The sequence below is a fragment of the Arachis stenosperma genome, chromosome 2 (assembly GCF_014773155.1).
Source record: "Arachis stenosperma cultivar V10309 chromosome 2, arast.V10309.gnm1.PFL2, whole genome shotgun sequence".
In the NCBI taxonomy this organism is placed as follows: domain Eukaryota; kingdom Viridiplantae; phylum Streptophyta; class Magnoliopsida; order Fabales; family Fabaceae; genus Arachis; species Arachis stenosperma.
Window position 1 is genome coordinate 4,819,016 of NC_080378.1, and position 27,812 is coordinate 4,846,827.

Here is a 27,812-nt window from a genome sequence, read left to right on the forward strand (position 1 = left end):
GGAGTTCTTGAGGGAGGATTCTAGCTGCAAGAGCTTTCTTTCTAACTCTTTTCGCCGTTCCATCTCCTCTTTAAGGTACCTTTCGGTTTCCTTTTGCCTCTCCCGCTCTTGTTCCAATTGCTCCAGGCGGCTATGGACTAGTCCCATCAATTCAGTTACGTGGGATGGTCCGCCCTTTTCTGATTCACGTCCATCTGAGGAGTTTACCTTCGGATTCTTCATTCCGGAGGTACCCTCTCTGTGTTGGTCGTTATCTTGTTGTTGGGCCATGTCTTCGTTGTCATTACCCATTTCCAGATTCTCTTGTTCAGAATCTGTTTCCACATGGCCTTCTTCGTGGGATCTATCCGCCATCGTTGAATGATCTCTCGGGTCCCCGGCAACGGCGCCAATGTTACGGTAGGTAACCGGAGATTAATACGACGAATGGCGTTTGGCGGCCCAAGTGTGTGATGGAGGAGAACTCCGGGTAGGTCCGCAACTCGGGAGGCTCCGCCCGACTTGTGCTCGCGTGTGGATGGGGGGTGGTACCTGCAAAGACACTCCGATGCCTAAGTTAGCAAGAGTGTAAGCAGGTCTTAGAGAGTATTGGACTTAGAGATACCTGAGGGGTGTCAGTGTACTTATAGTGATGAGCCAATAACCACCGTTGGTGTAGTGCCGTATCTTTAGGGTGGTAACCGTCCCTATTATCTTGGGGAGGTTAAGATGTGGCTTTATGAGGCGGTTAGAGAGATTTTAGGGGCGGTTACCCATTTGAATGGGTGTTTATCTGCCAGCTAATCTCACATCCGACCTCTTCAGACCAAGTCGTGGTTGACACCGACTTCTTATGTGAAGGTCGGCACTTAGCTAGGCTCTAATCCCTTAGATTAGGCCTTTTAGTTGGACCTGGGCCTTTGTATTGGGCCAGGGTATGAACAAATCTATTATATCATATTAGTTGAAATTAGTTTTTATAATGTTAACTTTTTAATAATATTTTATTAGAAAAAAACTATTTTTCAGAAATTTTTAAAAATTAATTAATATTATATATATTTTATTACACTACATCTAGTTATAAAAATTATATTTATTTCTAATACTTATATTAAAAATGAAAACAAATTTAAATTAGTGAATTTTAATATATAATATAATAATAATATAGTAATTATTTTATATATTGTATGGATATAAATTAGTTATTTTTTTATTTGTAAAAATTTTAAGAGGCTTGAGCTTATTATCGATATAACTTGTATGATAAATTTTATTTTAAAAAAATTAATATATATTAATTGATGAGTGTGACATTTTTTTATATAAACAATTTCAGAAAAAATCGTTAATCTATTATTTTTTTGTTTTAGTCCAAATTAAATATTTTTTTATTGTTTTTGAAAAAAAAAATCTTTTCAAGAATTTAATAATATATGATGAAAAATATAGAATAAATTATACAGAAACTAATTAAAACATAACATGAAAATATTTTTAGTAAAAGATGAAATAGATATTTTTATTTAAGCGATCCCTGTTAAATTATAAAACAAAAGATGTATTTCATCATTTTGAAAGGAGCAAAGGTTAAAAAATTTTGATATGGAAATAAAATGAGTGATACACTTTAACATGGTAATTTTTGGTGTTTTTTAAAATTATGGGAGTACACAAATTGGAGGGTCCGATTTGTGTTTAAAATATTGAAAAAATTCAGAGTACACAAATTGGAGGGTCCGATTTGTGTTTAAAAAATTGAAAAAACTCAGAGTATACAAATCGGACCATGCGAGTTGTTTGATTTTAAAATTTTGGTTAAGAAATCGCATGGTCCGACTTGTGGTTGGGCAAATATAAATTTCGAAAGCTAGAAAACGGACCCTTCGAGTTGTTTGTCATTTTCAATTTTTTTACTGATAAAGAACTCACATGGTCCGAGTTCTGTTCCACTGACACCACATGGCTGTGAAGCACCTATATTCCCCACATCCGAGTCTAACTCCACTTTTGTTTCCATATTTAAATTAAAAAGTGAAGGAGCAAATATCGCTGTAGATTTGATTACTATTGGGCTTCAGTATTCCAGGTTATTATGAATTGCTGCCAATCGTCCATTTGGTGGTTATTTATTTTCGTCTCAGTAACAAATTATTGTTTTTTGAGATGTAATAAATCAGTAATATTTATATCGTGTGTGGTTGGCACAATACAAATTTAAGGTTGGAATCCCGACCTGTGGTCTTCGATAACATCTTTGATTATGTGAACGTTTCTTAGAAGTGTCATAAATTAATAGTATATTATTTGTCAAAAATAATTATATTATATTTTAAACACATGAATCAGGAAACATCTAAAAAATACATATATAAAGATATTTTTATTAGACACGATCATAAAAAATATATTTTTATTAGACACATCTACAAAGACACTTTCATTAAACATAATTATAAATAAGAGTTGGCAAACCAAATATTTTATTGCTTTTTTGCTATGATCTAAATTGTTAGACATATTTAAAATGTGTTTGTAGAGAGTGTATAACATTATAGTTGTCATTTTTGTGCCAAAAGGTTTTATGATCACATAAATAGGTGTGGCATTGCCTTAGATAGGAATTTTTGACATATAAAATCAGTTCTCATGGTAAAGTCCATAATTCTGAAGATAAAGTTACTGTTCATAGAGATATTTTTGCATCACCATATGGTTGAGTTAGCAAGCCGTATACACCTGTACTTCTGAACACTATAATTTATAAATATATGGGTAAAGTATATTTTTTGTCCTTAAAGTTTGACAAAAATTTAAAAAATATCCGTAAATTTTATTTTGTTTCAATTTCGTCCTAAAAGTTTTCGATTTGCATCAAATATATCCCTGACGGCTAATTTTTCAAAAAATTTAAGACCGATTCAACAACAATTTCACAAGAGCAACTCTCAATACAAGTAAATCAAGCATAATTTTCATGCATTATTATTAGATTGGTCTTAAATTTTTTGAAAATTTAATCATTGAAAGTATATTTAATGCAAATCAAAAACTTTTGGGACAAAATTAAAATAAAATAAAATTTAGGAGTATTTTTGAAACTTTTGCCAAATTTAAAGGATAAAAAGTATACTTTTCCCTAAATATATTTTTATGACGTTGTCATTTGTGTTATGCATGAATCTTCTATCAGGGCTCGTGGTTTCCCGGTAGGATAAGGAACAAGTATTGGAAATGGGAAACCATAGCCAGTCTCGTGGCTGGGTTCTCAACTTCTTTGATCTCTATAACCTTTTTTAGGTTCCTACAACTACTACTATCTAAAACATATCGGTGTTTTAGATCATGGATATTGTGTTTTCTTTTGGCATACTTATCCTTTGTAGCTTGGTAAGCTGTTGAATATGGGAAGAGGCTTGGTCTAATGCATATTTTCAGCATCCATAGATCATAGCATTTTTTTTTTTGTGGAGATAGATCATAGCACTTAATTTTGACAAGTGCGATGCCCTTTAATTGTAACATTATAATTGTAGAAGGTGACAAGATGTATAGTGTTACGCTGGGTAACCGGAGATAAATGAGACGGATGGCGTTGAGTGGCCCAAGTGTATAAAGGAGGAGAACTCCGGGTGGATCTGCAACTCGGGAGGCTCCGTCTGACTTGCGCGCGTGAGTGAATGGGGGGTGGTACCTGCAAAGATACTCCGATGCCTAAGTTAGCAAGAGTGTGAGCAGGTCTAGAGAGTATTGGACTTGGAGATACCTGAGGGGTGTCAGTGTATTTATAGTGGTGAGCCAATAACCACCGTTGGTGTAGTGCCGTATCTTTAGGATATTAACCGCCCCATTATCTTGGGGAGGTTAAGATATGGCTTTAGGAAGCGGTTAGAGAGATTTTAGGGGCGGTTACTCATTTGAATGAGTGTTTATCTGCCAGCTAATCTCATATCCGACTTCTTCAGACCAAGTCGTGGTTGACACCGACTTCTTATGTGAAGGTCGGTACTTAGTTAGGCTTAATCCTTCAGATTAGGCCTTTTAGTTGGACCTGGGCCTTTGCGTTGGGCCAGGGTATGAACAGTGCCCCTACTTGAGCCCAAATTTTCTTCAAAGTTTGGGTTCAAGTACTCAACTCGGGTTCGTAGTCGACTTGCTTGGAGAAATGGGGGTCTTATAAACCGACGTGATTTTCGCGACCCTTTGTTTCTGACAGTTACGTCAATTCAAGCGTCGTGTCCGTTGGGGAAGTATTGAGGGCTTTGGTAACGGTGCAATCTCATTAATGACTGCTCCGCTTTTACCATTATGCCCCTTAGCATGTTTATAAAAGCTTTCCCTCTCTTTCGTTTTTCCGTTTCTGCAATCTTTCAAACTTCTTCTTTCCTTGCTCGTGCTGTATTCTTTGGTTCGAAGATTTCCGCTCTCTCCAACCTGCATTTCTCGGATAAAGGTTAGTTTCATTTCTTCCATGTCATGCCTTATGTTTGCATGCTTTGTTTTGTGTGTGGATAGGTTGGTCTGTAGATTCTAGCTTCGTATCTCTCCTCTTTAGGGGCCGTGTTTTTTGATTTTCCTTTTCTTTTTTCCTTTTGTAGGTTTCTGCCACTTTTTTTTATATATAAAAAATGGCTTCCGTAGATGTTCTTTCTCAGTGGGTTGATGTTACGGTCCTTGGGGAGGAACTGTTGGTCGATGCTGAGTTTATCACTCATCTTCGTACTCATTACAGGCTCTGTACTTCGGAGGAGGACGAGCCAAAATATGAACTGATAATCCCGGGTCCGGAAGACCGGGTCTGTTTTGGGAGAGTTAATGAGGCGGCCCCTCATTTTTTCTTCATGTATGAATGTATGATCACCCGCTTGGGTGTTTTTCTTCCTTTCTCGGATTTCGAGATATCTGTTTTGCACCACTGTAGAGTTGCCCCTACTCAACTTCACCCCAATTCTTGGGGTTTTTTAAAGATCTATCAGTTTATTATGACCAAGCCCTTTAGTGGGCTAAATAACAAACAGCAGTGGGTATCCTTCCGAGCCATACAAGGTCGGAGGATTTTCACCCTTTTCGACGAATCTTTTCATGACTTCAAAAACTACTTTTTCAAAGTTCAAGCCGTAGAAGGTCACCACCCCTTTTTCCTGGATGAGCATTCCTCCCCTCGCTTTCCCCTTTATTGGTTGCCGTCCTCCCCTTGTGAAAAGTATGGTCCAGATGACCTGGATGAGGTGGAGGCAGCCATTGTGGGGTTTTTCCGAGAAGCGTGGGGGAGGGCCCCATACTTGGATACCAGAAAAATCCTCCAGGGAACGCCGACTTTTGTTCAATCTCAACTAGGTAGTGCATGCATTTCTTATTTCCGAGTTGTTTCTACCGACTTGAATGTTGCCGACTTGTAACTGTTAGTTGTTTTTCTTGTAGATATGGCAAGGAAGAATGCTCAGGAGGCTTTCCAAAGAGTGCAGGAGGCTAAAGCGAAGTCCCGGGCTAGGTCCGGGGGTGCCAAAGCAGTCATCTCTCCTCCTCCTCCTCCTCCTCCTCCTAGGAATATGGGCACTCCCTTTCAACCCATTATCATCTCTTCCTCAAGTTTGTCTCGACCACTCCCTTCTGCCCAACTTCTCTCCGAGCCAGAGAAGAAGAAGCGCAAGACTTCAGAGTCTGGCTCTTCTTTGGATGGTGGGGTTAAGGCGGATGCTCTTGCATTCGTCCGAAAGAACATCTATCCGTATATAAGCATGGATGATGTTTCTGTTCGGAACCACCTCACCGCTCTGGCCGAGGAGAGTTTTAGGGCGGCGGGTGTTTGTGGCAAACTTTTGGATATTTTTGAGAAGACTCCCCTCAGCTCTCTGGGGGCATCCTCGAAGGTTGAGGAGTTGGAGGGGAGGCTTCTTATTTATGAAAAACATGAGAAGGAGTTGAAGGAGGAGAGAGATAAATTGAGGAAGGAGAGGGATCACTTTAGGGAGGAGGAGAGTAAGCTGCGGGCTCAATGTACTTTGGAGGCAAACTTGAGGAAAACAGCACAAGACAGCTACCACAGTTTATTTCAAGATATTGTGGCTGTGAGGAAGGACTTGCTGAATTCTCGGAACGCATACGCCGAGTTGGAGGACTCTATTGCTGATGGGGCCGAGGAGTCTTGGAGAATTTTCCTAGAACAAGTCAGAGTTATCGCTCCCGACTTGGATCTTTCTCCTTTACATCCTGACAAGGTAGTTATTGATGGCGCCATCGTTGATCCTCCTGTCCCCGAGATGGTTTCTGAGTCAGATCTGAAGACTCGGGGGCAGAGGATTATTGAGTCTCCAACTCGTTCCAAAGATGCTCCGAGTTCTTCCTCCGTTCCTCCGACTGGTCCTGGCGGCGCTCCTCCTGAGTCTGGCGGTGGTGATTCCTCTACTCCTCTGAAAAGATGACTTTATATATATTTTTCTTTATGGCTATATGGGGGCTCGGCCTGTGGGTCCCCCCTTTTTTAAACTTATTTATGTGTTTGTGTTGGTGGTTGTGAGAACAATTTCTTTTGGCCTTTTAAGGCCGTAAACAAAATATTTCTGGCGAGTGCCCTTTTTAAACAAGGGTGTAGAAAAATAAATGCCCCCCTTTTTTGGATAAGGGTTCTGAGTTACCTTGTGCGCGCATGCTTTTCTGTTTTCGATATTTTTGATCTTTTTCGGAAAAACTTTTTTGTTGGCTTGCATTTGTTTTCTCGCACCTTTTTCGTTCAAGGGCTTTTATGCAGCCTTTAAACTTTTTCCAGGTTTTCCGATCTCTTTATCCTTTATACTCAACTTTGCTTTAGTGAGTTTTTATGACTTAGGTTATTTTTGTGATGCGTTTTTCATCTACTCGGAGTGTTTCCGAGTTTGTCTACTCGGGTTCTTATCTCGACTTACGAGTCGGACTGTTCCCGAGTTTGTTACGATCAACTCATACAACCTCTTTACACCGACTTGTGCCTCGTCGTTTTATCCTGACGACCATCTTAGGTCGGTTCATGGGATTTTCACGTTTTGTCGAGCTTAAATCGGCGCGTTTCGTAGAAAGACTTAGAAAAAATAAAGGAGGATATTAAGAGAGATATTGTAAATGAAAAAGATCTTTATTAATTGGGAAGGTACTTTCTTGCTACTAAGGGTCTTGATAGCCTATTTTCCCTTAGCCTCTACTATGATGCCTCGTTAAAAACCCTTCTCCAGAAAAAACCCTTTTTGGGAAAAAAAATCATGAAGTTTGGGAAAAGAGTACATCAGGGAGTAGAGTTCGCTTTTAACTGTAGTACCTTTTCATATTACAAGCATGCCACGACCTTGGTAGCTCAGTGCCATTCAGGTCGGTTACTTTATAATAACCTTTCCCTAGCACTTCCTTGATTTTGTATGGCCCCTTCCAGTTTGCGGCGAGCTTCCCTTCTCCTGACTTGTTGACTCCAATGTCGTTTCTGATTAGGACCAAGTCATCTAAGGCAAATGTTCTTCGAATGACTTTGTTGTACCTGGTAGTCATCCTTTGCTTTAATGCTGCTTCTCTTATCTGGGCACCTTCTCGGACTTCGGGGAGCAAGTCGAGCTCCTCTTTGTGCCCCTGTATATTTCCGACCTCGTCATGGAGAATTACCCTTGGGCTTTGCTCATTGATTTCTATTGGAATCATGGCTTCTACACCATAGACTAGTCGGAAGGGTGTTTCTCCTGTGGCGGATTGGGGAGTTGTCCTATAAGCCCATAGTACCTGAGGGAGCTCTTCAGCCCAAGCTCCCTTTGCTTCCTGTAGCCTTTTCTTTAATCCAGCCAGTATGACCTTGTTAGCTGCCTCGGCTTGCCCATTGGCTTGTGGGTGTTCCACCGAGGTGAACTGGTGCTTGATTTTCAGACTGGCTACTAGATTTCTGAAGGTGGCATCGGTAAATTGGGTTCCATTGTCTGTAGTAATGGAATAAGGTATTCCATATCTTGTGATGATGTTTTTGTAGAGAAACCTGCGACTTCTTTGAGCTGTGATAGTGGCTAATGGTTCTGCTTCTATCCACTTTGTGAAGTAGTCTATTCCCACGATCAAGTACCTTACTTGTCCTGGTGCTTGGGGAAAAGGACCTAACAAATCCATTCCCCATTTTGCAAAAGGCCAGGGAGAAGTGATACTGATGAGCTCTTCTGGTGGAGCTACGTGGAAATTTGCATGCATCTGACATGGTTGACATTTTTTCACAAAGTCGGTGGCATCTCTCTGCAAGGTCGGCCAATAGAATCCTGCTCGGATTATTTTCCTGGCAAGCGACCTTGCTCCGAGATGGTTTCCGCAGATCCCACTATGTACTTCCTCCAACACCTCGGCGGTTCTTGAGGTCGGTACGCACTTTAACAATGGTGTTGATATCCCTCTTCTGTAGAGGACATTTCTTACCAAAGTGTAATGTTGTGCTTCCCTTCGGATCTTTTTGGCTTCTTTTTCCTCTTTAGGGAGGATGTCGAATTTTAGGTATTCGACTATGGGATTCATCCATCCGAGGTTTAAACCGACTACCTCAAGTGCCTCTTGTCTATCTTCTGTTTTGGATACCGAGGGCTCTTGGAGGGTTTCTTGAATCAGGCTTCTGTTATTTCCTCCTGGTTTGGTACTTGCCAACTTGGATAGGGCATCCGCTCTGCTATTTAGATCCCGAGTTATGTGTTTGACCTCGGTTTCCGCAAAGTGCCCAAGGTGCTCCAAGGTTTTTTCTAAGTACCTCTTCATATTGGGGTCTTTTGCCTGATACTCTCCGTTTATTTGGGAGGTCACCACCTGTGAGTCGCTGTAGATCATCACCTTTGTAGCACCAACTTCTTCTGCTAATTTTAATCCGGCGATCAAGGCTTCATATTCTGCCTGATTGTTTGAAGCCGGGAATTCAAATTTTAAGGAGACCTCTATCTGGGTTCCTTTTCCATCTACCAATATTATGCATGCGCCGCTCCCTGTCTTATTGGAGGATTCGTCTACATAGAGTTCCCATGTAGTCGGCTTTTCCTCTTGTTCTCCAGCATATTCTGCAACGAAGTCGGCGAGGCATTGGGCTTTAATTGCTGTCCGAGTTTCATATCTCAAATCAAACTCGGAGAGCTCTATCGCCCATTGAACCATTCTCCCTGCCACATCCGTCTTTTGGAGGATTTGCTTCATGGGTTGGTTCGTACGGACTCTTATTGTGTGAGCTTGAAAGTAAGGTCGTAGCCTTCGTGAGGCTATCACTAAGGAGTAGGCAAACTTTTCTAGTTTGTGGTACCTTAGTTCAGGGCCTTGCAGGACCTTGCTGATGAAATAGACCGGGTGTTGTCCGACCTCGTCTTCTCTGATCAGGGCTGATGAGACAGCCCTGTTTGCTACGGATAGGTATAGGACGAGGTCTTTTCCCGGTATTGGTCGGGTTAAGATAGGAGGCTGGCTTAAGAATTTTTTGAACTCTTGGAACGCCTCCTCGCATTCCGGAGTCCATTCGAATTGGCATCCCTTCCTTAATAAGGAAAATAGTGGGAGAGATTTTAATGCCGATCCTGCCAAAAATCTGGAGAGGGCTGCAAGTCGGCCATTGAGCTGTTGAACCTTTCTCAAACAAGTCGGGCTTTTCATTTCTAGGATGGCTCTGCATTTGTCGGGATTGGCCTCGATCCCTCTTTGCGTTAGCATGAATCCTAGAAATTTTCCTGCTTCCACCGCGAAGGCGCATTTTGCGGGATTTAGTCTCATCCCATGCAACCTTATAGTGTTGAAGACTTGTGAGAGGTCGGATAAGATGTCGACTTCTTGCTTGGTTTTTACTAACATGTCGTCGACGTATACTTCCATTAGGCTCCCTAGATGGGGGGAAAACACTTTATTCATCAGCCTTTGATACGTGGCTCCTGCATTCTTTAGTCCGAATGGCATGACCACGTAGCAATAGTTGGCTTTAGGTGTGATGAATGATGTTTTCTCCTGGTCGGGTTCATACATCGGGATTTGGTTATATCCCGAGTAGGCGTCCATGAATGATAAGTATTGGTACCCCGAGCTGGAGTCCACCAGGGTATCAATACTCGGTATGGGATAAGGGTCCTTAGGACATGCCTTATTCAAGTCGGTATAGTCGACGCACATTCTCCATTTACCATTCTGTTTTTTGACTAGCACTACATTGGCTAGCCACGTTGGGTATTTGACCTCTCTAATAAAGCCGGCTTCCAGGAGCGCCTGTACTTGCTCTTCTACTATTAAGGCTCGTTCCGGGCCGAGCTTGCGTCTTTTTTGCTGTACAGGTCGGGACCCTGGGTAAACCGAGAGCCTGTGGGACATGAGCTCGGGATCAATCCCGGGCATGTCGGAAGCCTTCTATGCGAAGAGGTTAGAATTAGCTCTTAGGAGTTCACCCAACCTTCGTTTTAGGGTTTCCCCTAGGTCGGCTCCTATGTAAGTGTTTTTTCCTTCCTCCTCACCGACTTGTATCTCCTCGGTTTTTCCTCCCGGTTGGGGTCGCAGCTCTTCTCTGGCCCTTGTGCCGCCGAGCTCTATGGTGTGGACTTCTTTGCCTTTTCCTCTCAGATTTAGGCTTTCATTGTAGCATTTTCTTGCTAATTTTTGATCTCCCCTCACCGTTGCTATTCCTCCTGGGGTCGGAAATTTCATGCAAAGGTGGGGAGTTGATACCACTGCTCCAAGGCGATTAAGGGTAGTCCTGCCGATTAAGGCATTATAGGCTGACCCTTCATCAATGACTATGAAGTCTATGCTCAGAGTCCTTGATTTTTCCCCTCTTCCAAAAGTGGTGTGAAGGGGCAAGAATCCCAGTGGCTTTATTGGCGTATCCCCTAATCCATATAAGGTGTCGGGGTAGGCTCTCAACTCTTTTTCATCTAACCCTAGCTTGTCGAAGGCGGGCTTGAAAAGGATGTCCGCCGAGCTTCCTTGGTCTACTAGGGTTCTGTGGAGATGGGCATTGGCTAGGATCATAGTTATCACCACGGGATCATCGTGCCCGGGGATTATCCCTTGCCCATCTTCTTTTGTGAACGAGATAGTGGGGAAGTCGGGTGTCTCTTCCTCGACTTGATAGACTCTTTTGAGATGTCTTTTGCGAGAGGATTTAGTGAGGCCGCCTCCCACAAATCCTCCTGAGATCATATGGATATGTCTCTCTGGAGTCTGCGGCGGGGGATCTCTTCTATCCATATCATCTCGCTTTCTCTTTCCATGGGCGTCCGACCTTTCCATGAGAAATCTATCAAGCCGACCTTCTCTAGCCAGCTTTTCTATCACATTTTTAAGGTCGTAACAGTCGTTGGTGGAGTGACCATATATTTTATGGTACTCGCAATAATCGCTGCGGCTTCCCCCTTTTTTATTTTTGATAGGTCTAGGGGGTGGCAGCCTTTCAGTGTGGCAAATCTCTCTGTATACATCCACTATAGAAGTTTTTAGAGGAGTATAAGAGTGATATTTTCTGGGCCTCTCGAGACTGAGTTCTTCCTTCTTCTTGACTTCCCTTTCCCTCTTCTTAGATGAGGGAGGGGGTCCAGGTCGCCAACTCAGGTCTCTTAATTTTGCATTCTCTTCCATGTTGATGTACTTTTCAGCCCTTTCTTGTACATCACTTAGAGAAACGGGGTGCCTTTTGGATATGGACTGTGAGAAGGGACCTTCTCTGAGTCCATTGACTAGCCCCATTATGACTGCCTCTGTGGGCAGGTCTTGGATCTCCAAACATGCCTTATTGAACCTTTCCATATAGGCTCGTAAAGACTCTCCGACCTCCTGTTTTATTCCCAGAGGCTCGGTGCATGTTTTACCTTGTCTTTCTGGATCGAGAATCTCATCAAAAACTTCCTTGAGAGGTCCTCAAAGCTGGTGATTGATCTCGGGGGAAGGCTATCGAACCACTTCATTGCTGCTTTCGATAAAGTGGTCGGGAAAGCTTTGCATCGAGTAGCGTCGGAGGCATCAGCTAGATACATCCGACTTTTGAAGTTGCTTAGGTGATGCTTTGGATCCGTGGTTCCATCATAGAGGTCCATATCAGGGCTTTTAAAGTTTCTCGGAACTTTTGCCCTCATTATGTCCTCGCTGAAAGGATCTTCTCCACCCGAGAGTTGGTCTTCTTGTTCGTCGCGGGAGTTGTGACCCTTGAGGGAGGATTCCAGCTGTAAGAGTTTTCTTTCTAACTCTTTTCGCCGCTCCATCTCCTCTTTGAGGTACCTTTCGGTTTCCTTTTGTTTCTCCCGCTCTTGCTCCAATTGTTCCATGCGGCTATGGACTAATCCCATTAATTCAGCTACGTGGGATGGTCCGCCTTTTTCTGATTCACGCCCGTCTGAGGAATTTACCTTCGGATTCTTCATTCCGGAGGTACCCTCTCTGTGTTGGTTGTGATCTTCCTGGTGTTGGGCCAGGTCTTCATTATCATTACCCATGTCTAGATTCTCTTGTTCAGAATCTGTTTCCACATGGCCTTCTTCGTGGGATCTATCCGCCATCAATGGATGATCTCTCGGGTCCCCGGCAACGGCGCCAATGTTACGGTGGGTAACCGGAGATAAATGAGACGGATGGCGTTGAGTGGCCCAAGTGTATGAAGGAGGAGAACTCCGGGTGGATCTGCAACTCGGGAGGCTCCGTCCGACTTGCGCGCGTGAGTGAATGGGGGGTGGTACCTGCAAAGACACTCCGATGCCTAAGTTAGCAAGAGTGTGAGCAGGTCTAGAGAGTATTGGACTTGGAGATACCTGAGGGGTGTCAGTGTATTTATAGTGGTGAGCCAATAACCACCGTTGGTGTAGTGCCGTATCTTTAGGATATTAACCGCCCCATTATCTTGGGGAGGTTAAGATATGGCTTTAGGAAGCGGTTAGAGAGATTTTAGGGGCGGTTACTCATTTGAATGAGTGTTTATCTGCCAGCTAATCTTATATCCGACTTCTTCAGACCAAATCGTGGTTGACACCGACTTCTTATGTGAAGGTCGGTACTTAGTTAGGCTTAATCCTTCAGATTAGGCCTTTTAGTTGGACCTGGGCCTTTGCATTGGGCCAGGGTATGAACATATAGTATGGATGAAAATTAAAGATGTAATAGTTTGATTTGAATGAAAGGTCTTGTTCCGCCATAGTAATCGGAAATAACAAATCTAAGTTCATGGTTGAATTGGATTACACTCTTGTTCACTCAAGTTTATGACTTGAGTTGATAAAAGTTGTTAGGAATCATTTTTGTATGAAAACTGAATGGAGCTATATATTTTAAGAAATGAATCTTCTCAATTTAACTTATGGGACAAAATTAAGTGTGATTTCTCATAAGAGTCTCTTTGTATCACATGTTTTGTGATTGTGTAATTAAATATCATATTTAACAACTTCAAGTGAAAATTAAATTGTGAGGATCAATTTCCCTTGTTTTTCTTAATTATGCTTGGTGTTAGTTGATGAAATATTTAATATTTTATATATACAACATAACACAATTCAATTAAGAATTCGTGTATTTTTTTTATTCTAAAATTGATTCAAGCAAAGAACACTCAAGAAGCAAAAATCAATGCTAGATGGAATCCGAAGGCCAAACACTTGTTATATAGCCTACAATTTGCACATTTCTTACAATCCTAAATCAAGCTAAGCTTTATAAGTACATTAGATCCATTTTCTAGTTCACCAAATTCATTAGCAATATGATATCCTAATCTGCACTTCTCAAATCTCAAATAACAGTTAGATTTTACAAGTTACAAAATCAATGAGATTTACGGAATATTTCGCAAATAGATTTCAGAGATTCACCATTTATCAGGTGTTAGCCTAAACTGTCCCCCAACTTAACTATGGTGAGATACAAAAGCATTAGATTTTTCCATTTTCTCATAACATTCTTTCAATCTCTTCTAGGAGGTGCTCTTTTTCATCTGCCAACTCTTGTTCTGCCTCTGAAGGTCTTCTAGCTGTTTTGTCTGTTCAGAATCCTTCCTGAAAATTCGCAGGGTATGATCAATATATCAATTCATGTATATACAATTTGTTTACTAAGTTTAACAGTTAGTAGGAAAATAAAGAATGAAAATTCAAGTGATTCTATAATGTATGTTTCATCTTACTATCTTAAGTAGGTGCTAAACTTTGTTTTTCTTTGATTACCTATTCATGAAGGACAGATTAAATTTTAGCGACCGGACTTCCTTTTCAAGGGTCTCGCAACGCTTCAAGACAGCTTGCATGTCCGAGGGAACTGATGGTGTTAAGTTTCTTTCCTTTGCCTCAGCCATTCTGCATATCACAAGAACATGGCTTTACAAATGAAACAGGTATCGAATACAATACGAGATAGGAAGAAACTCCATTATATGTGTTTATAAGGATTGATCTACATACTTCCTTGAACGTTCACCCTGCGCTTTTTTGTAGTGTCTACTTTTTCCTCTGCACAACCATTTAGTTTGAGAGATAAGAGAGATTCAAACAAAAAGCCATAATTTCAACACAATCATTTTTTCATCATTTTCCCTATAGTTCCCATCATGTGATCCAGATAATCATGTCAAAATGATTAAGCAATTGTGAGTTGTGATTTGGACATAAAATCTCTGTCTTAGCATAAGTTAGAATTTCACATGGTAAATCTTAATTCCAATATTTAATATGCGTCTACCTTTATTCGTTAACATTACCTCGAGCATCTAACTAGTATATTTTGTTATATTAAGATCCATGGATTTACAATTATCTAAATGCATATGATATTGTAGAAAGTAGAATCTAAAAAAGTAGTCATTAACATGGTAATCCAAAAATAAATGGCTACCTGAGACTGCTGACGATACAGATCCATATCTGTCTAGACTTCTCCTCTGCACAATTTAACAAGATTTAAAGGAAAAATGATATAAATAGTAACTATTGTTGAAACCATAATTCTACCGAAGTAAGTTACGAAATGAGAGTAGGCTATACCTTTCGGTCATCTTTGAGATTATCCATTATCTGTTCTCTGAAACCTGCACGTCCACAAAAACACAATTGTAGTTTAATGGGGAAAAAGATGGAAATTTGTTTTTAAAAGAAAAACAAATAATATAAAAATATTTTATACTGATTGAAAACCAAATAATCAAGAAATATTATATTCTGAGTTCCGAGATAAAATGGCATTTGAATGCAAATTATAAATTGGACATAATAATTGTGCGGACTCCTAGTTAGTACAATGTAGTCGCTTCTTTTGGTGGATCAGTTTTCAAATAAAAGAGCTTCCATAATGAACTGAATTAGTTTATTTTTAATATCAAACAAAATGAACATGATGAAGGAAGTCAAATGAAAAGTTATTTAGGATAATCATTGTTAAAACTTATACCTTTGACTTTATTTTGAGCATTCTTTGAACTTTTACTCGCTCCCACTTGTTTCCATGAGCTTTGGCCGAGAGTTTGATTTTAATTGCTAGGACCTTCACAAGCATCTAAACCAGAGGAGACAACAGGTGCAGCAACAGAGGATTCACTTTGAGAAGGTTCTTGTGAAGCTGTCCCTAAATACATTTGGTTTGTCTGATTAGCAAAGCTATCCATAACAAAGTTCATCGATCCTTCGAGCATTTGCAGGACTCCGTGATCAACTTGGCCATTGGACATAGCGTGAACATTCACTGGCTTCTGATGACTCCAATTTTCTGTGGAAAACAGGTTCTTGAGGACAAAAGATTCCATTTAGGCTTTTATCTGTGGCTTCCTTCTCGGTTATCTTGCGTTGCAGTGTGTCTTTTAGTATGCTCACAGAAGATGAAACTTTATCTGCATCACCAAATTGAAGTGTCTTGAAGGTAGATGAAGAGGAGTTGGATGAAGTCATGAATGATCGCTGCTGGTTTGGAAGCTCATACATCGAGCGATAATCAATCCCAGTTAAATTTGCTGCTTCTTGTTTCATAGTGTCAATACCATCACCATGTTGAGGCACCATGCACATAGATTACCTTGTGCTGCCTGTGCATTTTGCATTTCAGTATACCTCCTCAATTCGGACGACCGGCTTCTAGTCATTCTTTGATTGCTAAGAAACCATGCCTGCATTTAACAATGAGACTTCAAATGGCTAAGAATATTAATTGAATAATGGCTTCAGCCGAGATTTTGATGTGTGGTGTAAACACCTCAAGGCATCGAATAGGAGAAAAGTGAATTAAATTTGATAAAATAAGCTATGAGGATACGAAAGAATACTCATATTCACAAGCTAGAGAGTAGAGTTTAATCAATTTTTCATGGTCAGTTTTGTCAGAGTAAGTTTACTCAATTTTTCATGGTCAGTTTTGTCAGCGTAAGTTTAATCACCATAGGAGTACTTCTCAACTCTAAATACACAATATTCTCTGATGCAAAATGTTCCATGACCTGTTTTCATGTATCAACAATAGTATAAGCTAAAAGAGAAAGAATTTGGCGGAATAATACTACCTCTTGTTTATAATAGTTTCATTCTTAGTTTTGGTTACATTCCTAAATCATAGTATCTACATATAAGTTGAATCAACATACAACGGAAAAAGAATAAAAAATTATGGATGAAGGATTACCTGTATTCACGAAACAATGACACACAAAACCACTAGCAAGAATTAAGGAGTTAAATATTGACAAATCCGGGTCACAAAAAAGATGAGTTTTGGGAATCAATTTCAAAAAGTTATTGATTCCAATTTTGCTACAGCATTAATCATGCCTTCTTTTTCCATTCAGGCACTATACCACAACCAAAAACAGAAAACACCGTATGTAGAACTAACATAGATTTAACATAATATAGACAATATCACCTTAGCCTGAATTATATGCAATAAACAGAAGCTGAAGGGAGAACAAAATCAATGAACCTTGTGTGGATGAAGGCTCTCTATGGCATGATCATAAAATACATTGTCCAAATTTTGAGTTCAATGTTTCTCCAAACTCAAGTCTAACATTAAGGGCCTCACAATTTCAACTGACGAGGAAGACGACCACATCTGCTCTGCATACTTAAAATCTCCCTTGCAAAATCTTGATTGCCGGTTAGGACAAGCCCATTTAGAACACGATTAAAAGTAAACTTCCGGGGTAAAAACCCTCTATTGATCATCTCTAACAATAATTTTCCAGCCACCATCAAATCCTCAGATTTCTTTCTAACAAACATTGCGCTAACCAAAACATTGTACGTGTCTAGATTCGGCAAGCATGACCCATCCGCCATCTTCTCGAACAACTCCAAACCCTTCTCAATATCCCCAGCATCACATAAATACCGAATCACCACATTATACGTTTGAACATTTGGCTGACACCCCTCTTTCTCCATTCTAGCCATAAACCGCAATGCCCTCTCCATCTCACCAGCATGACAAAACCCTCTTATCACAGCATTGTAAGAAACTGAATTTGGCACAAACCCCTTCACCACCATCTCTTCAAAAACCAAGACAGCATTCTCCACATTATCCTTCTTGCACAGAACATGCACCAAAGCATTATAAGTAGCAACATTTGGAACAACGCCTTCTCCAACCATTTCATCAAAAATCCTCTTTGATTTCTTAACCTCTCCCGCAACCCCGAACCCATAAATCATAGTAGTGTATGTAACAACATCAATCTCGCACTTCCTCCTCTTCATCTCCAAGAAAAACTCCCAAGCTTCATTCAATTGACGAGTCATAAAATACCCTTTCAAGATTATGTTATATGTCACCAGCGTTGGCATGATGCCTCTCTCAACCATCTCCTTAAACACCTGCAATGCCATAGGGGGTCGCTTAATCAAGCACCAACCATTGGCGATTATGTTATAGGTGACACTGTCACAATTAAACCTGCTCCTGAATGTCTTGAAGAGGTTATGAGCCATCTCCACGCGCCTTGATTTGCACAAAATGTCAAGGATGGTGTTGAAAGAGGCAAGGTCCTGGTTTTATCATCAAAAACTAAATTCCCGAGATCAAACAAAAATTAATAGAAACAAGACAGCTTTGAATTGTATGTGTGAAATAGAGAATGAGAAAACATGGGGCATGCTTGGCTTGCGTTTCCAAGTTATATATTATTTCTATTGTTTTCTATTTGCAGGGATTTGTGAAAGGAAAACCGAAAATTAAAAAAAAAAAAACAAAATAAGAAGTTTTCTCAGTTCTCGCTTTTTTTTTAGCACAAAATATTGAAAATAGAAAATGTTTTCACAAACCAACTAGGTCCTTGAGTTTTGTACTCTACTCTCTAGCTTGTGAATCTGAGTATTCTTTCGTATCCTCATAGCTTACTTTAACTGCCACCAACTAACTCATAACTAACTTATAACTAACTACAACCAGTAAGTAACTATCACGTGAGTAACTAGTAACTAGTCGGTATTTATGCTACAATGTCATAGTGATACCTGGCGGCAGCCGTGGTGGTGCATGGACAGGAACACATTAACAGCCCGATGGGCTTTTCCAGCGGAGGCATAGCGCTCGGCTAGGATGGCAAGGGTCTTGGAAGTGGGCCCAATGCGGAGGGAGCGCATGCGAACCACAAGGGCCCACGCGGCCTGATAGTCGCGCATGCGTGCTGCGATGTCAACAGCGTGGTCAAACGAAGAAGGAGAGTGGACGTAGGTCGGGTGGCGGAACAGGGCGTTGAAGAATTGGAGGGCTTTGGGCCCGTGGTTCCACAGAAGCTTCAAAACCCTGTCGACAAGGTGCGGGGACCATTGGAAGGTGGGCTTTGCTAGGGCTTCGGAGAGGGTTTTGGGATCTGATTGGAGGACGAGTTTGGCTACGGCATTAGCATCTTCTTCTGCTGCCGGTTGGGGTGGCGATGGACAGTGGGTGCAGGAAGAAAATGTTCGAGGTGGAAGCGAGAATGAGGTTTTTGGTTTACGGGGTTTGGGCGGTGCCCGAGTGAGCATTTTTTTTTTTTACTGTTTTGGTCTGAACCGAGTGAGCAGACACTTGACAGTGCAGGGACAAGGCACAGGAGTCGGCGAAGAGAGTGACGTTTGACGACCTCCGCCGTCGTTGGCTGACGTGGTCGGCGGTTACCGTGCGGTGAGTGAGGTAGAGAGGTGAGAGTGAATGTCTGCGTGAAGCTCTGTGAGAGTGTGAAGGTTGAAGGTGGGTGTGTGTTAGTGTCAAGGTTGCGAGAACCGAACCGAACCGGTCAATGAACCGGTAAGATAACTGGTTTACTGGTTTAATGGTTCGACCAGAGTTCAACCGGGATTCAACCGGTTTAATTAAAACACAATAATTGAAGATACCCCAATGCCTGTTCCGAACAAAACACAATAATTTATATCAGATGCAAGGAAATGCATTGATGCCACAAAGATATCCCATATAAACCTTTAAGAATTATAGGAAAATTTCCTTAAAGCAGGTACAAATAGCTCTTGAGAATTATATCTTACAACTTCTAGCAGAAAACACAAATTTAAACAAAATATATGGACTAAACTTTCAATATGAGAAATAAATCATTATAAAATGCAGCAGAAACCATATTATTAAGTTGACTGTAGTAGAACCTTGTATGCAAAAAGCAAAGGTGTAATAATGGTGCTTGGATGGTGCTAGTAATGATGGCAAGAAAGAGAAGTACTGAAATTGCCAATTTAATTATTTTTATTTATTATAACCAAATCATGAAAATATTCAGAAATGCATGTGAGAACGGGAAATCAAAGCATACCGTAGAAGTCACAAAATTGAGAGGGCCACAGAGGAGAAAGGGGACACAGCAAAAATTATTAACAAAACTACACAATATTATCACAGTGCTTACCGGCGGTGAGGAGGAAGGGGAGTGACGTCAACGACAGAGGAGACGGCGACACAGGCGAACAGAGAAGAGAGCTCGAACAGAAGAGACTATGACAGAGCTTCCACACACGACGCCTATACCCAGTGGAGAAGAGTGGCGATGACAACGAGCAGGGCTGCGGGGGATGCTGTGGCTGCGGGCTACGGGAAAGAAATGTTTGTTTCGTTTCTTTCTTTATTCCTTCCTTCCCATTCCCTTGATCACACTAATTGTCCAGTCAATTCTTCAACCTAATAAGTAATAACACTGCCAAATCAAAATGCTACACAAAGAAAAAAGGACACATAAGTGACAAAAAAAAAGGTGGTGTGGAGCTAATAAAATTAGAACAGCTAAAAGGACAGCATGATTAGTAATCCTTCCCAGAAGCCTTGCATTGCAGTGCCATAACATATCATATAATCTAATCTGAGTTAACTCCACCAACCAAAAATTCAATTCAAGCGCCTAGCATGATCATCAATGTGCATATAGACAAATTAGTTGTTCCACACCAGAGAAAAAGAAAACAAGGTGCAAATCCCATTTTTCCATTTCAAAACCCCTATATATTTAGGGCTGTACATGGTTATGGTTAAACTTTACCAAATATTTAGTTCAGGTTAATTAACTAAACCAGTTTTACATAACAAAACCGGTTATTAACTGATTAGGAAATTTAAAAACCAATTTTTAACCGGTTATAAAAATAAAAACTGGTTTTAAAAAAATAACCGGTTTTTATATAAAAAGAAAACTGGTTTTAGAATAAAAACCAGTTTTTACACAAAATCAATATTTTACATAGAAAAACCGATTATTTTTACACCGAATAAATCAATTAATGCTTTCTTAATGAGACTTTAGCCATGTCACATCAAATTAGCCATACATGTATAGTAATGAGATTCAGATACTGTAATTTAAGATTTCAACCATCTAATAAAGAAAACAAATAAAGTCATTAACTCAACCAAAAATAATGATGAGTTTTGTTTCATTAAATTCCATTTTATGGAAGTTTATTGAGGTTCATGCATGCGGATCAGTTCACTTCATTTTTGGGATCTTATTATTAAGGTTAGGGATTCCAAATTAAGAACAAAATGTCCACAACGACATTCTTGATAACTTAACCAACCATATAACTTCAAAATAAATAATAAAACATGTATATATTCATACTTTACATCATATGCAGACCTTCGAAAATAATTTAGTATAACAAAAGGATTGTAAAGTCCAGTACCAATACCACATTGACACGTTTACCACATATCTGTCCATTCATATAACTTCTTTGGAAACAAGATTCCTCCCTTGAAATGAAAGAAATATATATTTGTTAACTAGAGAATTGAATGCAGTGCATCAAATCACAGAAACCTTGTCGGTTTGCAGTGCTTAATTCTGAAATGAAATTAAACTTTCCTCCAAATCCAGTTCCAAGTGTATGATAAAATTCAATTATAACCAAGGTTCTGAGAACCGGACCGGTCATCAAATCGTTTTAGTTACTGGTTTACTGGTTTACTGGTTCAACCAGAAAAACCGTTTTAGAATAGAATAATAAATAAATTATAAATATGCAAGTATTAAGTTGAGGGTATAAAAGGTAGTATGAAGTTTTTCTAATGGAGTGGTGAATTACTCTCTTAGGATTTTCCTTTTTATATTAAACGCAAATTGCCAGATGAAAGCATGATAACAAGCAAGTACAATTCCTCATCAGTACACAAAATGTTAAAAGAAATATCTGATAAAAATAGGAAGAATATCAAATGAATTATCATAAATCCAACTAAAAAATAAACATAGTACTCGGATAAATAAATTTGATAACATTATTAATAACAAAGTTGGTAGCGGACTAGTGCTAGAAAGGCTTCACCAAATGAAGGTGCATACAGGCTTTTAGAGACAATAGACTTGGATTTGTACAGTAGCATTTTGGATGAGTTGCTTTGAAGACCATTTGGTAAAACTAAGCTTTGAATTGGTACAATGCAGGCTTCACCAAATGCTCATAACACACAGAAAGACAGTTTCTCAAAATACATAAATAAGTGCTCATCCTCTGAAAATAATCATCTAAATCGGTATAAGGCAGAAAAAAATGACCATAAGTCTCTTTACCCAAGTCAAAATAAACAACCATATCTGAACTCAACAATCAGCATTCAGCACCAAACATTACAAAACATTAACCAATAATCACACTAAACCTGCAACCAGCAATTATAAAACAGCAACAAACATGAGTACATTATAAAACATTCCAAAACAGTGATGACACTAAACCTGCATAGTAAATAATCTTAAAGACAATGATCACCAATATCCAGCAAATAAACAATAAATACACAACAACAATTTAGCAAATAAACAAGAACAAGACCTAAATAGAAAATCCAACAAATTAAGTCGCAGCAACCTAACAATCTGACAAATTAAAACAACAGCAGCCCAACAATTTACCAAATTATCAACTTAACAAATTCAAGAACAGAAAATCACAACAAAACAAAAAAAATTAAAAGTAACAGAAGAACACAAGAACAATTAGCAAATTAACAAGTTCACAATAACAGTTAAAAAATTTACCAGAAGAACACTAATGCAAGTGGAATCATCATGCTAATATGTTTTCTGCAAAAATGCTATTTGTACAGCTAAAATTCCCTAATTACTATGATCCAATTATTCTAATTTCACATGCAATCAACTTACTAAGTTTCTAAAAGCTAGAAATTATAAAACCAACCAGAAATATGGTTAAAGCATTTCATCAAACATGTTGAGTGCGGTAAAATTAAAACGAAATAAGAGAATTCAAAGCTTAATTTCAATGTGATAGAGAAGAGAACATAACTATTGTAACTTTAATTTAGTCTATAAAAAAATCCAAACCACTACCAAATCAAATAATTACTTATTGTAATAGAAATCAGAAGTTGCAGAGTTTGAAGAAGAGTATTGGTGTTGTGTGAGTGTATTGTCTGGTGGCGGGTTTCGGTAACTCACGGCGGGGACAACAGAGAGCAGTTCGACGGCTGTGTGGAGCGCGCGGGTTGGTCGCAGAGTTTGAAGCAGAGTAAAGTGGCTTCCAGACGAACGCGAACTCGAACGGTGAACAGCGAGTGAACGCGAACGGTGAACGCCGAGCGAACGCGAACGGCGAAGAACGCGAACGTGAACGGCAAACAAACGGCGACGGAAGCGTGGCTGAGCAGACAAAGACGACGGACGCCGAGCTCGAAGAAGCAACCGCGATCGGTGACAGCGAACAGGGGTTGAAGACTTGGAGCAAGAGGGAAGCTAGATGACGGATGGCGAACTTTGAGTGCGACGGAGGGCGGCAGTATGCCACTCCTTGTGCGGTGGTTTTGTGGTTGGGTTTGTGTGATTTCTCTGACAGAAAGAAAGAAAGGGAGAACGGGAGAAAGAAACGAAGGAGCTACTCTTTTTTGTGTAAACCGGGCGGGTTCCGGTTCGGTCTGACCGGCCGGTTCTCATCCGGTTCAACAGTTTTTTATCGGTTTTCTGATTATCAGTTTTATATGCCTGACCGGATCGTTAATATTGCCGGTTTACGGTTAAATCGGTCTGATCCGGTTTTTAGAACATTGTCTGAATGTTTTAAAAATTTGCCAAGCGTGTCCTCATACTTGCCAGACCATAACTCCGGTGAATACGATGCTTACGTGGACACTGGTTTTTGCTGACAAGAGAAGTTTTATTTGAGTTGGAATTTGTAATTAAAAATATCATTAGCCTACCTGAAAATTAACCTAATTCAATTTAATTTTTGCCCCAATTTAATTTTGCCCTAAAACTCAATTTTGCTATCTTCGTTCACTCGTAGTACAGGATCCAAAATTGGAAGATGCAAGCAACTAGGGCTCGTGGAAAAGCTGCAGCCGTGAGAAAGCAGTCATCGATTCAAGCCTTCGACGTGGATGGTGGTTCAGGAATTGTGAGTAAAACCTACGACGGCTGCTGCTTTTGTCCCCTTCTAGTGGTTCCGTTGAAGTCGAAGACAAGTAGCAACCCTGATAGATGGTTTCTACGTTGCCCTATGTGGAAGGTAAGCTTAGAATGTTGATGGATACGTGACGAAATAATGCAATCTTCCTTGGTTTGTTGTCTCTGGTTATTTAGTTTTAGTTTTCAATCGTCCTCTGATCCATGAAATTTTTGTGTCGTGCTAGAACACACAAATGCATTGTGGGTTTTTCAATTGTTGGATGAAATACAACAACAATGTGTGAAAGGAGAAGTTTCTTCGGAGAATAGTAACATGGTGGGCAAATCAGAACAAAAAAAGAAAATTAGAATCAATCTGGAGTGTGGCGATGGCCAAGAAATTAATAGGATAATGATTGTGCTATCTGTGGTGAATGACATGAAGGAGCATCTAAAGAGGGTTGAGTTGTTCCTGATTTTTATTTGTATATTGATTGGGTTAAATCTGGCTTTGAGTATGTTTTATTTGGCTAAGTAGGTAGGCAATGGACAGTTTAAGAGTTTAAGAATGACATTTTATTCCTTTGTAATGTTCTCCTCATTGTAATTGAGATGAATTAATGGATGCTATGTTATTCTTGTTCTGTGACTTAGTTATTATTGTTGTGATGTGAGAAAGCTATATGGAAGATAGGTAAGCATTTAAGAAAGGATGCCATAAACAGAAGTTGAATAAAACACATGTATCATAACATGAAATAATAATCCATAACTATTCAAAGTAACATACTTCAGATCTAAAATAACACAAGCAAGCCCAAAAAAAACTAAGATGGCATAATGACACTTATGTTCATGGCAAGTACTACTAACCCAAAATGACATTAACAAAATCACAAAAAACTTAGTTAGCACTTAACATGTCATAATGGCACTTAGGTGCATAGTAACTACATCAGGTCCAACATAGAACTAAAAACAAACTGAAAACCCAAGATTCTGAGGTCACTTCTTATCATTTGCAGATTGCTTTGATGGTGGTGGTCCAGATGGCTTTTTCTTCTTCTTCTTCAAGGATGGGGTGGGCATGAAGCCTGTGAACTTGCTCTGTGTGGCTGGGCTTGCTGCTGCCATGGTTTCCCTAGACACAGTTGGTGGCCTAGATGAAGCTGAAGGTTGGGCTTAAAGAGTGGACCTAACTAATAGACCTTGTAGTATTGACCCAGACACACTACATGGTCCTGCAGCACTGGTTGGTGAGGGTAGAATATGAGATTTAGACCCAACAGCATGCCTGACAACCCTAGGTTGAGCAGGGGATGGTGGTACAGCTGCACCATTTTGTGTGGAAGTGAGAGGTGTTGTTGAGGTTGCTGTCAGTCCTCTTCGAGCGATGCTGCCTCTTCCTCTTGGCAGAACTGGGTTGTCCCTTACAGCAGTAGGTCTGCCTCTCCTTATTGGTGTTGGTGCTGTTGGCCTTGTTGCCATTGGAGGTGCTGGTTCTGAGTTGGTTGCTGGTCTCACCAAGGAGGGTGCTACTGGTGTAGTGGCTACATTAGGGGGTGCAGCAGTTGTTGTAGCAGACACATCATTGACAGTGTTCTGTATCAATAGGGTCTTTAGTTAAAAAAAAAAGCTTTCACAGTTCCAGGTCTAACATTTTGGAAACAATAAGGTATGCTAAATTACAATTATTTACCTCATCAGGCTGACTTCCTGGGTAGTTTTGAGTGAGGTCTTCCTCATCTGCAACATGTGCAGCATGTGCAGTCTCCATGGTCTCCTCCAAGTTAGCTTCTTGCTCTCTAGCTTCTTTCTCATCAATGTCTTCTTCTTCAGCTTCTGTTCCAGTTGGTCTCTCAAGGTAAGTTCTACTATTATGTCCAGCCTTGCAGAGAGATGGTGAATAAAGTAAATCAGCATTCATCAAATTCAGAAATAGTTCAATGATATTATGTAAGTAAATAGTAATTAATGATTTTGTTTGACTGACTCTCTTTCAGGTTTGACATGTTATCTAGCCATATCTTCTCTTGGCATTGTATTGGCTCCTAGAACTTTGCTCAGTGCTGTCCTTTTTTCTCTTCTTTGAAGGTCTGCCAATAGGCCTCTTGTATGGAGGAGACAGACAAGGCAACCCTTCATGATGCTCCCAATTCTCTTGACTTGGTATGCTGTTAATGTGAAACTGGTAAGTCCTGTTGTATGCCTCAATAGTGAGCTTGTGATGGACATAGTCTTCAGGCTTCTCATTCTTTCTCTAGATTGCTGCAATCCCATGACAGCATGGTAGTCCAGTCAGCTGCCATTTTCTGCATGAACATGTTCTTTCTCGTGTATTCACTCTCACTCTATGTTGCCACTTTCTGACTTCAAATTCGTTGTGCTTATCATCACCACACCATGGTGCTTCCCAGTAGTTAGCTTGTCTTTTCTCCTTCTCTAATCTACTGACTTGTATAGGGGCTATTTGTCCAGTGTAAGCCATCAGTGCGTCCTTGTGAGTTGCCATCATCTTCATGATATAGAACCTGAGCTTCTCAAGGATTGTCAAGATGCTTTTCCCCCGTAGACCCACAATTGTTGAATTAAATTATTCACAATTATTGCTTGTCAAACTATCTACCTTTGGCCACTCTGAAAACCTTGATCTCGACCACTGTTCTTGCTCAAATTTGTCCAAATACTCCCATGCTTGTTTATTGATCCGTTTCACATTAGCCATTGCATCATTGAACTCTTGATCAGTAGTTGCTTTTGCACATTGCCGGAATGCTCCCTTAAGTTCCTTATCTTTCTATCTCTTGTTCAGGTTTCTCTACATATGCGTACAATAAAATCTATGCTTGACACCCGACATCACGTTCTGTAATGCTGGTATCAATCCCTGCATCGAACGGTAGCCTCAGTAATTAGCATTAATTAATGCAGTAACTCAAAGAAGAATATAAGAATACAAGTGAGTGGTTAGAGTGCATATCACCTTCTGCTGGTCAGACATAAAAACTCAAGCATTCTCATTATAGTTCCCTATGTCAGTATGTAACTCCTCAAGAAAGAATCTCCAATTTTCCCGAGTTTATGCATCCATAACCCCGTATGCAATTGGAAAAAGCTGGTTGTTCATGTCTTAACCAACGGCTATTAGTAATTGCCCTCCAAAGTAACCTTTCAGAAAGGTCCCATCCAACACTATAAAGGGTCTACACCCTGCTTTAAATCTATTCTTGCAAACAGCCAAACAAATGTACAAATTCATAAATCTAGGCAACCCTTCCAGCTGTGGAGTAGTCCCCATGTTGGCTCTTGACCCAGGATTAGCCTTCATGATTTCGTTCAAATAGTCTCTAAGCGTTAGGTATTGATCCTTCTCCGTTCCTTCAATAATATCTTTGGCCTTGTCCATAGCCCTATATATCATCCTCTCATTAACCGAAATATCATACTCCACCTTAAACCACTCCTATGCCTCCCTCTGTAACATGTTGGGATGGATCCTGAGCTTCGGCACCAGCTCCTCAGCAACCTAAGCGCATGTGACTGACTTACTCTTGTTACTTCTCGGACACGTATGTTTGTCCAGAAATGTCTTAATCTGAAACAAGGCTGGATAGTTGGTCCTGCCACAGTAACACAACCAAGGGCAGTCGGGGTCATAGTAAATCACCATGCACCTCTTCTTCTCATTCCTAAGATAGAATACCTGTCTGCCAATTTGTATGTTGTACTTCTGCACTGCTACTTTAAAGTGATCCATGGTCTCGAACTCCATGTTCAACTCTAGAGTAATTTTTCCAAATTGTGTGTTCGGGTTATGTTGAGGAAATACAGGTTCCTCTTCATCATCAGATCCAGGAGGGCTATACAGTTCGTCAGAATCATATTGATACATCTCAGATTCACTGTCTCCATCTTCTCTGTTTGGGTTAGGCACCTCTACCCTTGGTGCTTCATCATCCTTTCCAGGTACAATTCTCTGCACAGATGGTTGAGGTCGTGGATGATTTCTCCTTCTATTTGTCCTCTCATTTGTTTGTGTAACATTATCTAT

The 27,812-nt window shown here is 40.1% G+C and overlaps 3 protein-coding genes across 3 annotated transcripts; all 3 read right to left on the bottom strand.

The window, feature by feature from the left end:
- Positions 1–13,489: 13,489 nt before the first annotated feature.
- On the bottom strand, positions 13,490–19,071 carry LOC130960620 (pentatricopeptide repeat-containing protein At1g74900, mitochondrial-like). Its single transcript, XM_057886066.1, has 8 exons — positions 18,390–19,071; positions 16,855–17,921; positions 15,340–16,048; positions 14,937–14,980; positions 14,788–14,833; positions 14,358–14,405; positions 14,124–14,252; positions 13,490–13,955 (listed from the first exon to the last, which is right to left on the bottom strand). The coding sequence occupies exons 1-2, from the start codon at positions 18,900–18,902 to the stop codon at positions 16,953–16,955; spliced, it is 1,482 nt and encodes a 493-aa protein (XP_057742049.1). The 5' UTR covers positions 18,903–19,071; the 3' UTR covers positions 13,490–13,955; positions 14,124–14,252; positions 14,358–14,405; positions 14,788–14,833; positions 14,937–14,980; positions 15,340–16,048; positions 16,855–16,952.
- LOC130962412 (protein CYCLOPS-like) lies at positions 13,874–15,944 on the bottom strand. Its single transcript, XM_057888631.1, has 6 exons — positions 15,632–15,944; positions 15,433–15,513; positions 14,937–14,980; positions 14,802–14,833; positions 14,124–14,252; positions 13,874–13,955 (listed from the first exon to the last, which is right to left on the bottom strand). Exons 1-6 carry the CDS (start codon positions 15,942–15,944, stop codon positions 13,874–13,876), a joined length of 681 nt encoding a protein of 226 aa, XP_057744614.1.
- A 5,872-nt stretch (positions 19,072–24,943) lies between the features above and the next one.
- Positions 24,944–25,688, bottom strand: LOC130962413 (uncharacterized). Its single transcript, XM_057888632.1, has 2 exons — positions 25,461–25,688; positions 24,944–25,363 (listed from the first exon to the last, which is right to left on the bottom strand). The coding sequence occupies exons 1-2, from the start codon at positions 25,686–25,688 to the stop codon at positions 24,944–24,946; spliced, it is 648 nt and encodes a 215-aa protein (XP_057744615.1).
- Between the last annotated feature and the right edge of the window lie 2,124 nt (positions 25,689–27,812).